The following is a 12,573-nucleotide window of genomic DNA, read 5'->3' as shown; positions in this document are numbered from 1 at the left end:
AACAAATCTAGGAAACCTTCTGCAGATTTTAGAAAACGAATTCACACCTATCACTAAAAATATACTTGTATTGATGATTAATTAAACCATTCAAAAAGAAAGGATGCTGAGTTTTCATTGTTATGGTAAAGGAACTAGAGCCGAAATCATGAGAATATCCAAAGGTCATCTAATAAGAAAATCCAAAAACTGCACATGCTATAGAAAGAGCTTAACAAATACAATTTTTTTTTTTATATATAAGAAGATATTTTATTGATATAAAAATAGGCATAGCCCAAGTACATAGGAGGTATACATGTGATTACACCTATTTAGGAACGAGAAATGGTTACAAGGAAATCATGGAAACTGAGACCATTTAAATCTAAAACAATGGCCCACATAAATATAAAGTCTTTCAAAAAAAACTCTTAAACTCTTCCAAGGAGCGCTCACAGTCCTCGAAATTTCTATCATTTCTTTCACTTCAGAAACACCATAATATACAAATGGGAGCCATCTTCCACACAGCTACAATCTGTGGTGTCCCATGATCCCTCTCCAACTAGCTAGTAGTTCAACCACCCTCCCCGGCATAACCCATGCAAATCCCACTTTGCTGAAAAAATAATTCCACATGGTCCTTACAAACTCACAATGTAGAAGTAAATGATCCACTGTTTCACCACTATTTCTGCACATACAGCACTAGTCGATGATGATAAGCCCACGTTTTCTTAAATTATCAATAGTCAAAATCTTCCCTAAAGCTGCTATCCAAGCAAAAAAAAAGCCTTTGGAGGTGCTTTACTCCATAAAATGTTCTTCCAAGGAAAATGATTCCTTCCTTGGACAGTAAGAGTCTAATAAAAAGTGCGTACAAAAAATTTGCCTTTCTTGGAAGGCCACCACTCCAATTTATCCGCCGCTGTAACAGCAGGACTAATGGTGTAGAGCAAGATAAGGAACTCCACCAAGACACCTACTTCCCAATCATGGGCCTCCCTAATGAAGCTAACATTACATTGCTATGAACCATTAGTAATTTCCCGCAAGTCAGCCATGAAAGCATCTTGTTCCCTTGCAATTCTGAAAATAGAGGGATAGACATCCTTAAGAGCCATATCTCCAACCCATACATCATGCCAAAAACTGATTCTATTACCATCCCCCATACACAACCTAGTGTTGCTAGAGAAAGACCACCGACCTTTCTGAATATGCTTCCATAACCCCACTCCGTATGCCCCCCTAACTTCATTAGAGCACCAACCCCCCCTTATGCTCTCATACTTAGTATCAATCACCATCTTCCATAGTGCTGCCCTCTCATAATTATATCTCCATAGCCACTTCCCAAGAAGAGCCTTATTGAAGGCCCTCACATTGCAAACCCCCAATTCACCACACCTCAAGGGAGAGCACACTTTGTCCCACCCAACTAAATGGAACTTACACTCATCATCAAGTCCACCCCACAGAAAATCTCATTGAAGCTTCTCAATCCAAAAGGCAACACTAGCTAGAAGAGGAAATAATGACAAGAAATATGTGGGAAGGTTTGAAATGGTACTCTTTATTAGTGTAATCTGACCCCCTTTAGACAAATACAACCGTTTACACCCAGCCAGCCTACGCTCTATTTTCTCTAACACCTCATCCCAAATAGTCTTGGCTTTGAATGAAACTCCCAACGGAAAGCCAAGGAATTTCATAGGTAGCAAAGAGACCACACATCCCAATATATTAGCCAGCCCCTGACATAACGCACATTACCCACAACCACCATCTTCATTTTAGAGAGATTTATTTTTAACCCGGAAACCACTTCAAAACACAGCAAAATAGCCTTTAAAGATTGAAGATGACCTAGATTTGCCTCAAAAAATAATAGCACATCATCAGCAAACAAAAGATGCGATATAATGGTAGCACCATGGTTAGTACCCCCCACTGAATAACCTGAGAAAAAGCCACCCTCCACTAAAGCCGACAACATTCTACTTAGGATCTCCATGACAACAACAAATAAGATGGATGATAGTGGATCTCCTTGTTGCAAACCCCCGAGCTGTTAAAGAAACCCACAGGATCACCGTTTGCCAAGACCAAGAAGCAAATCGTTGACACACAATGCCTCATCCACACCCTCCATCTCTCCCCAAAACCACATCTCCTCAACAAATAAAAAAGGAATTCCCAATTAACATGATCATAGGCCTTCTCCATGTCTAATTTGCGTAAAATACACGGGACTCTTGACTTGATCCTGCTGTCCAAATATTCGTTAGCGATGAGAACCAAGTCCAATATTTGTCTACCCCTAACAAATGCATTTTGAGATTTAGAGATGATTTTATCCATAACTGTGTTCATCCTATTAGAAAGAACTTTTGATATTATCTTGTACATACAACCCACAAGACTAATAGGTTGGAAATCATGCACCTCTATTGCACCTACCTTTCTAGGGATAAGTGCAATAAATGTAGCATTTAAACTCTTCTCAAATTTCCCAAAAGAGAAAAATTCATGAAAAACCTGCATGACATCCCCTTTCACCACCTCCCAACACGTCTGAAAAAGTGCCATAGTAAAACCATCAAGGCCCGGAGCTTTGTCTTTATTCATTTTTCTGACTACTTGTTGTACCTCTTCCTCTTCAAAGGATCTCTCCAACCAAGCCATACTAGTTTGATCAATGGCCTCAAAAGCTAGGCCTCCATTCAAAGAGTTCCAAAATCAAATCTTCAAAATGTCCAGCAATGAAACCCTTTATCGCTGGCTGGTCTGAAGAAACACAGCCATCTATGGTCATGGTCTAAATGGCATTATTCCTCCTATGTGAGTTTGCAACCCGATGAAAACACTTTGTGCATTTGTCCCCCTCCCTAAGCCACAATGCCCTTGATTTTTGTCTCCAAGATTCCATTAGAGTCACCCTTTCTAATTCGGAAATGACTTGGTCTTTGCGAGTGTTCTCTACTTCTACACCTTCCAATCTTTGTAACTCTTTGTAATAAGGACTTCTTTTGAAATTCTACATTACCAAATGTTCATTCCATGTCTTCAAATCCTTCTTCAAAGCTTTCAACTTACTAGCCAATATGGTGCTCAGAGTGCCCTATAACTAATATAAGCTCACCATTGTCTAATCAATTCGACAAACCCATCAATTTTTAGCCACATATTCTCAAATTTAAAGGGTCTTCTTCCTCCTTGGATGCCTTCACAATCCAACATTACAGGAAAGTGATCCTAATATATCCATTATAGTCTTTTCTGGCATACAACTGGGTAGTGCATCTCCCATGCTAGGGATATAATAAATTTGTCCAGTCTAGACCAGGCATGATTATTAGACCATGTATATGTACCCCCATAAGAGGAATGTCCATAAGCTCCAACTCAAATCTGAAATCAGAAAACTCAACCATTGCATGGTTTTGTCATCCCTCCCCCGATCTCTCACTCGGAAACCTTGTCACATTGAGATCCCCTCCAATACACCACGGGACATCCCACCAAGTACACAATCTTGCTAGCTCTTTCCAGAGAAACCACCTCTCGCTATCCAAATTAGGACCATAAACCCCAGCAAAGGCCCACAAAAAACCATCTTCAGAATTTTTAAAAGAACACCTCACCGAGTATTCCCCTACAAACTCGTCGAGATTCTCCACCACCCTTTTATCCCACATTATCAACACTCCACCTGATGCCCCATTTGAGAGTAAATATGACCACCCTACGTGCTAACAGCCCCAAATACTTCGAATAATACTTTTTGTGATAAGCTTTAGCTTAGTCTCCATCAAGCACAAGATGTCCACAAATTTCTTATTCGGAGGCCTTTGTCTATCTCATTCAACCCCCTAACATTCCAAAGTAGAATTTTGGGCTTCATTTATCAACTACTACAACCCTCCCTTTGTTCCTTCCTCGGCTTGCACTCCCCTCCTTTCCTACATAATTAATAGACCAAGATAGCCTCCTCAATTCTCTCTTTCGTTTTGACCCCATTCCATGATGATAATGTCCTGCCTCAATTGTTGTGAAAAGTGCCTTGAATTGATCTTCAAAGCCCTCACAGGAGATCCCTACACATCTCTGAATTTCCTCCACTTTTTACATGACCCAATCTGAAGACAAACAAGGAGGAAGAGTATAAATAGGGATAGAATCATCCCCAGTTTCCTCTGGCCCAATCTGATGAATCTCCCTTGTGCTGCGTGTTGAATCGTGTTGGAATATGCCTTCCTCATTCTAATGTAACTCCTCACCCACTGTTGGAATCATGTTGGACCCAAATAAGATCAATGTTCCTTCCCCTTCTGCCTTCTCATACATCTATAGCCATTTCTCCTGCTCAACCCTCTCCATCAACCATTTCTATGATGCTTCCCCTTGCTACTGAAACCCCGTTGAGTGTCCCTCGATTAGTATGGCTATCTCGAAGGCTACGTCTTTTTCTGGTGCCAAAATATTCCTCTTCACTGCATTGAGATTGAGCTCTTGCCCAGAGGACTCCTGCAAAATTTTTTGAGTGATTTCCCCACACTCCCGAACCCTTGACGCCACACTCTAATGCATAGGCTCTGTTGCCGGCAACAGTGACGTCTCCCTTATGTCCACAGTAACGGAAAGTTGCCCAGACAATGCCAGCGCACAAGTTTATGTCAACCCATAGAGCTTTGGCCCACCAAAAGATGGCATTCGCGATTTTCCAACCTTTTCATACAATGGCAACGCTAGGGTTCCGGCACATGGGTTGTCGAAAACTACCTCAGACAATGCCAGTGAGGGGATGGTGGCACCCCTGGCCGCTGTGACGATATGACCTCAGGCCCAGAGGAGGACATTGAACCCATTTCAAAATGGATAGTTCTTTGGGCCTGAATGGGTGTAAGCCCATTTCTTTTCAGACACTATCCAAGTTTGGGAAGGGGTGTGTCCGGCCCAAGCCCATCTTAACTTTGCCTTTTTCAAGCCTCGTACACTGACTTGACCCCAACCTAGCATTTCCTTAGCCCAGGCCCAAGCCCTGGCTAGGATTTAAATCCCAATCCACTCTGCCTAGCAACTCTTCGATAGACTTCTTCAAACAATGCAGCTCCTTCACGCAAGCCAGCTCTTCCTTCAGCTCAAATAGGACATTTTGCCCCACACTTTCCACCGTGTAGATATCGGACAGACCACCTCTATCTTTTCCAGGTACAAAGTTGCGACCATCCCTCTCTGCAAAGGAACACTCCCCTGCTACCCTTTGCTTTTTGTCCTTTTCTCCATTTTGTGACACCAAAGGATGCCTGTACCACCATGCACCGCCACCCTACTTTCTGCTCTACCTCCCATCGCAACCTCAGTGCACGTCCTAGCATGCCTTCCCAACTCCTTCCCTTTCCCATCACCCTGACCCACCACTGGAGCCTTGGAGGGGCTATACAGAGCACACTTCATCTCCATGGAGAGGCTTTTCCACCCTCTACCTTCCATCCCTTCCTGGAACACAAGCATACCTCGACACCCATTACCACCATACTCGGTGACTTTTAAGTAGCGTCCGTAAGTATTGGAATGCCGAATGGCAACAAGTGACAAAGACCCACTACGAAAAGTCTTAAAAACTCCTTCCTACCCCCTGAATGATTGCACTCTTCCACCGTAATTGCCAACCAACAAACACTGGCATGGTTGAAAACCATCTACTTCTTTCAGTAATACGAAAGTAGCTTCCCCCCTCCAACGATAACACAAAAAACTTGGTTTTAATTAGTAAGTGTTTTTTGAAACCCATCCTACACCGAAAATATTACAGACGCTTAACAAATACATACTCAGATGAAGAAATGCAAAACTTAAAGGTCTTCCAAGAGGTTAACACCTGGAGATTTCACATACTTATTTGTTCCATTTTTTAGTGAATTTATAAATTATCCCAAAAGAAGTGTTCCTAGATATGGTGGGAAACAAAGCATTAGACTTCGGCTGCTAGAAGGATATTTTCCCTGCCCAATACAGCACTAAGGCATTAGACCATGCAATAACAAATTTAAATATTGTGTGCATGTTAGCAAACACAAGTGCATAATTATTTAATAAAATAATAAATCAGCATATACTTGGAAGAAGTATTTATTAAAGAAAAGTATGCGTTAGAGAGAAGGATGCAGAACTATCCTACAACAATTCTACATGCTAATTAAACATCTAAAGCATGATTGTATATCCATTGAGACTTTTATAAACAGATACCTTAAGAACTTTTAGTACCTTATAAGTAAGAAATTTCAGTTTGATCATTAAATTTGCATCTTCATCAGCCAATCCATCTTTTCCCAATGTGCTACTGCTACCATTTTCTACCATAATATTGCTTTTAGCAATTTCAGCAGCTCTCTCCTTGTTTGCCTTGAATAAATTAATGTCAATAAAGAAGCCTGAGCAGATATGAAACGTTAGTAAAAGATTTACACCTCGCAGCAGACTAGATGTATTGAATATCATTCTGTTAAAGTGAGCACCATTTATGCAGAATGATACTTGCACAGCAGCCCACCACGCATTGTCTTAGCATCTATAAATATATACCAGTTGATACCTCATTGGGGGACAGCATACACTCTTTCAATAAATTAAATGGGTCTATCAATACACAAAAGCCACATAAGGCTATTGTACTTAAACTTTTCAGTCAGAAATAACGGAAGTCCCAAAATCAAAACAAGGAATTAAAAAGGAAATACAACTAAATGCATTTGACTTCCTCATTCATTACTTCTTTACCAGTACTTATCTGAAGCTTTATGGGCACAACTATAATATTGTCTCTATTAATATGGATTGGAGTGGTTCCAATGTATGATGCTATGGGAAAAACATACATCTACTGATGAAAAAATTTGAAAAACACCAGGAGGTGCAGATTGCTTTTTAGACAAATAATGTGAAGCACTAATAAGCTTTAATACTTAAGATTTGTTTATATCCCTTGCAAGTCTTCTACAATTGACAAGTCCATCACATTCTTTCTAGGTTTACAACACAAATTATCAAGCCATGATGAGTTCCAACGAGTTTTATTGGCATATAACTAGGTCATCATTTTCACAGGATCCATATTTACTTCTATTCTTTTGTGGGCACAAAAGCATTGCTGCAGAAAAACGCATTACAGCCACCTAGAGAACACTGCTGATAAGAGATTAAGGCCTCATTTGGGAACCCATCTCATCTCATCTCCTTCCCAAACATCACTCAAATACAAACACTTTTCAATTTCAAATATTCAACTTTTTCATCTGATCATCAAACAAAACACAAAAAAAAAAAAAATCAACTTTTTCATATTCCAAAACAAAAATAATATTAAAAAACTATATTCTAACAATATTTTAACTTTACAATATTTTTATTCAACTTTTTCTCTCCTTTCTCAAAACCCAATAAAACATCTTAACTCAAACCATTTCACTACTACTCACAGATTTATCTTTCTTAACTCATCTCATTCCCCAAACGAGGCCTAAATATCTAAGTTCCACGTGTATCGTGAACATTATTAACATAATAGCCACACCAAAAAGTCCAGGAAAAGAACATGAAGTGTCAGGTATAAGATTATAAACCAAAAATAAATTATGATTATCATATGCAGAGAGGAAGATGTTTACCTCTATATAATGGCCATAATGCTGGTTTAAGCCTGGAACATACCAAATATTTATCACTTGGGGAATACAGGACATAAAATGTTGAAGAATAACATGAACCAAGTTTGATAGTTAGAAAAGTGTGAGAAAGGAAATTAAGCAAAGTTTATAGTTGAATAATATTCAAGTGTAAGTTCAAACAAGACCTCATCTCTTTTTGGTATCGCCGAAAGACAGAGTCGCTATGGACGTGAATGACCATTTTGTAAAAAAGGTTGTCACTTGATATGTAATCAACTTTGTGATAGTTATGGTAACATTTAAAGGCGATAGGGTAACGTTTTTCTCTCATCAAGCGTATCATTTCCTGGTCAAGTAAAAAAAAGTAATCAATACAGGATAAACGAAACATCTGAGTCAGACAAACAGCACTTATAGCATTCGGCAATTCGAACAAAAGACGCTATATAGTTTGGAAACCATTATATAATGTAAAAAATAGTGAACCCATGCAGACTAGAAGCTTATCCCATCCCGTGTCCCTCAAAGCTCCAGTATCTTCTCCCTCTCAATATTGTTAAGAGGTAAGCCCTCCACACAGTCTCTAACCCATTGTTCCTCTATAAAGACTCCTATACAACTCGAACTATCTGTTTGTTCACCTTTACTTCTTTAGTGAAAAGATCAACTTCCACTTCTAATCTCGCTAAAATCTTCAATGGATTTTGAGAGTTGCTTTTCTCTCTCTTAAGTTTTTTCTCTCTCCATACACTTGAGAAAAAAAAATGGTGTCTTTCCGTCGGTTTGCCAACGGTGGTTGGAGATTAGTGTTGCTTAGCTAGTGGTAGATTAGCTCAGGTTATTCAGTTTCATTATGTGTAGCTGTGCTGTGATGGGGTCTAGTAGGAATGTTATTATTGATAAAAAATGTTTTGAGTTTAAGAAGATGAATGCAAGGTGGTGGAGAATCACAGAGAGCAGTTGTCGTGCTGTGAATCATATATTCATTGATCAGGCCTCGCTGGGATGGCTGAATGTCATGGTGAAGGAAGGTATTGCCTTTGAGGGGACCTCTGGTTTTCTCAGAACCCGAAGAAATGGTGCTCAGGTATTGGTGGTGCAACGGCACGTAACTTCTATGGGAGTTTTTTCACCCTATCGGAATTTGGTCAAGAGAAACGGCGCGGCCTACTAATGATACCGGAAGGGAGGAAAGGGGTAGGTTGGAGAAATTTTGGTGAGCTGTTAAAAGAAATTTCTGCAACTTCCTCTGTTTTGGGAGGGAAGAACAAAGGGAGTTGTCCATGGATGGATCCTCCTCCGCCTCTGGGGCGATAAGTTGTTACTTCGTACAGTGAGCCCATGTCTCAACCTGTAAAGGGGACAGGCGTTACTTCCACGTTGGTGAAGGCACAGTTCTGTGAAGATGCAAGTTTGGGCAGGCACTTGTCGGGGCCAAGTATGGTAACTGTACTACAAGCTTTGGCTGAGATGGAGATGCAAGTGGGGCATTTAAACCTGAATATGGAAATTTTAAAATGCTGCGTTGAGGGAGGCTTGCAGATGGAGAAGGAGCCCTTAATGGGCCAGGGAGAAGACTCTCTATTTGGGCTCAAAGCTGTTTCTGCAAAAGGTGGCTTTAAGGGAAAGAATGTAGCTTTTGGTGGGCCTCAACTGCAGGCCTGTTTTCAGCCCAACACGCAGGCCCAACCCCTCTCTGAGGCCCAGAAGGTTGCTTGGAGACTTAGGGGTGTTTTTGAAATCCTGACGTCGTCCAGTGGGCCGCAACCTCCACTGTTGGCGGTGGGTCAAGGGCCGACGCCAATGGTGGTGGTTCCGTCGGAGGCGGTGGTGGGTTCACCGGTGAGGGCTAGGGTGCCGGAGTTGTCGTCGATACGGATTGAGCCAAAATTTTGTTTTTCGTCGCCGGAATCTTCACAAACTCAGCCGTGTGATAAAGGGTTGATGGGAATGAGTCTATCGGCGAGGTCTGGGTGTGCCGAGAGTGCGTCAGCAGCCTCTACAGAGAATTTCGACAACGTTGAGAAGTGCATTTCGGCACCAATAACTGTCTTGCAGGACCCCACTTTGACACAGAATGGTTCGTCGGCAGTACTCGACCATTACGGTGAGCAGCTACAGCCACCTCGACGTGAGGATGTTGAGGATGGCAAGTTGGTAGAGGTGTCGGCAGAGGATGGGTTGTTGTGTGTTGATTTCCTGTCGCCGTCGTGTGGGTTGTCGATGTCGTCGTCTGCGTTGTGGTCGGAGACCCAGATGAGCTTCCTGTGCAATCAGAGGGAGCTCCGTTAGTCACTTTACCACTGGAGATGGGTTTGGTTGATGTGCATAAGTCTGGAGATGGGTTCGAAGTCATGAAAATTTATGAAAATGTGGTGGTATCCAGTGGTGAACTTGATTTAGCATGTGGATAGGAACTGGCCTTATTAGCTCCTGTTAGTTCTGGGGAGGAGGGGGCCGTTCTGACTCCTCTATGTACACTGCCTCCCAGCTCTAAATTTAGGAGTTGTCCATCAAATTGGGTTTTTAAGAAGGTAGAGGAGTTCCAAGATGTTATTGGGATTTTTTTTGGAGGGTATGAAGAACAATTTAAGGCTCTTCTCGTAGCTCTTGAAGCTAGTCATTCAAAATCAGCCACAAAGCGAGATAGGAAACTTAGAAGGCTAATTTGCTCCATTAATTATGATATAAAGGAAGGGAGTGCTGGAAGGGATAAATCGAAAGGGAGGGGTAACACTTGTTCTTATGAAACCTAAGATTTTATCATGGAATGTTCGGGGGCTCAATGATCGCAATAAATGTCTTCGTATCAAATCATTATTGCGGATGTGGAAGGATGATGTGGTATGTTTCCAAGAAGCAAAGTTGCAATTCATTGATAGAAGAATGGTGCAAAGTTTGTGGGGGTGCTCGCACATGGGTTGGATTTATTTGGCTTCTTTGGGAGCCTCAGGTGGAGTCTTACTAATGTGGGATAAAAGAGTGGTTGAGGCGATTAAGGAGTGTATTGGAGATTACTTGGTTGCGACTTTATTGAAAAATGTGGATGATGGATGGGAATGGGCATTTGCAGGTTCTTATGGTCCTAACGTAGATAGGGATAGGAGAAGGTTGTGGGAGGAGTTGACAGGTCTATACTCCTTATGGGATATGCCGTGGTGTATCGGGGGTGATAATAACATTACTCGCTTTCCTAGTGAACGTTCAGGGCATTATAGAAATTCTGTGGCCATGGAGGAATTCTCCGAGTTCATTTTTGAACAGGACCTCATGGATCTTCCCCTGCTAGGGGCCGAGTACACTTGGTCAAACGGACGAGCTTGGTCGAGATTGGATAGATTTCTTGTTTCTCCTTCGTGGGAAGCACACTATCCGGAAGTCAAAAACGGTTAGCTCGAGTCAGTTCAGACCATTTTCCTATCCTTTTAGATTGTGGGGGTATTCACAGGGGTCGTCGGTACTTTAAGTTTGAAAATATGTGGCTAACAGCGGACAGGTTTGTAGAGATGGTGAGCGCCTGGTGGTCATTATATCAGTTTAATGGTACTCCAAGTTTCATTCTTGCAGGCAAGTTGAAGGCTCTGAAACAGGATCAAAAGAAGTAGAACTTGGAAGTATTTGGTCGCATTGACAATCAGAATTCTACACTGTTGGAGGACCTACAAGAGTTAGAGGGTAAAGAATTATTGGGGGATACTTCGGAGGAGGTGTTATTGAGGAAGGGCACAGCTATGGCAAACTTGGAGAGGGTTTTGTTTTCAGAGGAGATTTCATGGCGTCAAAAATCCAAGGCACTTTGGTTGAAAGAAGGGGATAGGTGCACAAAGTTCTTTCACAAAATGGTTAATTCACATCGGTGTAACAATGCTATTGAGTAGCTCCAATTCGGCTCTCAGGTGTTGTCTTCTTCTCCGGAGCTAGAAAACCATATTGTACATTACTAATAGACCCTTCTCACAGAATCGGATTATTGGAGGCCGAAGCTTGACACATTGCCCTTTCAGGCAATTGACTCGCAGAGTGTAAGTGTCTTGGAGAGACCTTTCATTGAAGAAGAAATTTACAAGGTCATTTCTGGTATGGCTAAGGATAAGGTACCGGGTCCGGATGGTTTCTCGATGGGGTTCTTTCAAACTTGTTGGGACATAGTCAAAGGTGATGTTTTGCAGGTTTTTAATGAATTTCACACTTGTCAAAAGTTTGAAAAATCCCTTGATGCGACCTTCATTGCTCTCATTCCCAAGAAACAAGGGGCTTCAACTATTGAGGACTTTCGTCCAATAAGTCTCATTAGTAGCGTTTATAAAATCATTTCAAAGGTTCTTGCCAACCGACTTAGTTCGGTGCTGGAACCCATTATTTCCAAGTCTCAAAATGCATTTATTCGTGGGAGACAAATTCTTGATTTGGTACTCATTGCAAATGAATGTTTAGATCACAGACTACGGGAGGGAGGTTCAGGTGTTCTTTGCAAGCTTGACATGGAAAAAGCATATGATCATGTGAACTGGGAATTCCTCTTATATCTACTTAAGAGGTTTGGCTTTGCAGATAGGTGGATTTCATGGATGAGGCACTGTATTTCAACCGCCCGGTTCTCAGTTCTAGTTAACGGCACACCTGCTTGTTTTTTTTATAGTTCGCGGGGTTGCGGCAGGGAGATCCTCTATCTCCCCTTTTATTTGTTATAGTTATGGAGGCTTTAAGCAGGATGGTGCAGGCTGCTGTTGGGGGAGGATACTTATCTGGTTTTTAGGTGGGTAATGCCTCTAGTAGCTCCGTTATTATCTCACATCTTCTTTTCGCAGATGACACTTTAGTCTTCTGCGAAGTGGATAATAGTCAGATCCAAACTTTGCGAGCACTGTTACTTTGCTTTGAAGTAGTGTCAAGGCTTAAGGTGAACCTTGGCAAGTCT

At 41.5% G+C, this 12,573-nt stretch overlaps 1 protein-coding gene across 1 annotated transcript in view; it reads right to left on the bottom strand.

The window, feature by feature from the left end:
• LOC121238769 (tRNA ligase 1) overlaps window positions 1-12,573 on the bottom strand; it is a 51,755-nt gene that overhangs the window by 27,678 nt on the left and 11,504 nt on the right. The window contains exons 12-14 of the mRNA XM_041135792.1: window positions 7,841-8,001; window positions 7,656-7,687; window positions 6,256-6,422 (exon numbers count right to left, since the gene is read on the bottom strand). Of these exons, the coding sequence (XP_040991726.1) occupies window positions 6,256-6,422; window positions 7,656-7,687; window positions 7,841-8,001 (360 nt within the window). The remainder of the gene's footprint in view (window positions 1-6,255; window positions 6,423-7,655; window positions 7,688-7,840; window positions 8,002-12,573) is intronic.

The sequence above is a fragment of the Juglans microcarpa x Juglans regia genome, chromosome 7D (assembly GCF_004785595.1).
Source record: "Juglans microcarpa x Juglans regia isolate MS1-56 chromosome 7D, Jm3101_v1.0, whole genome shotgun sequence".
NCBI lineage: Eukaryota > Viridiplantae > Streptophyta > Magnoliopsida > Fagales > Juglandaceae > Juglans > Juglans microcarpa x Juglans regia.
The sequence above is the reverse complement of the archived record's forward strand: the minus strand, read 5'-3'. Positions and strand labels throughout refer to the sequence as shown.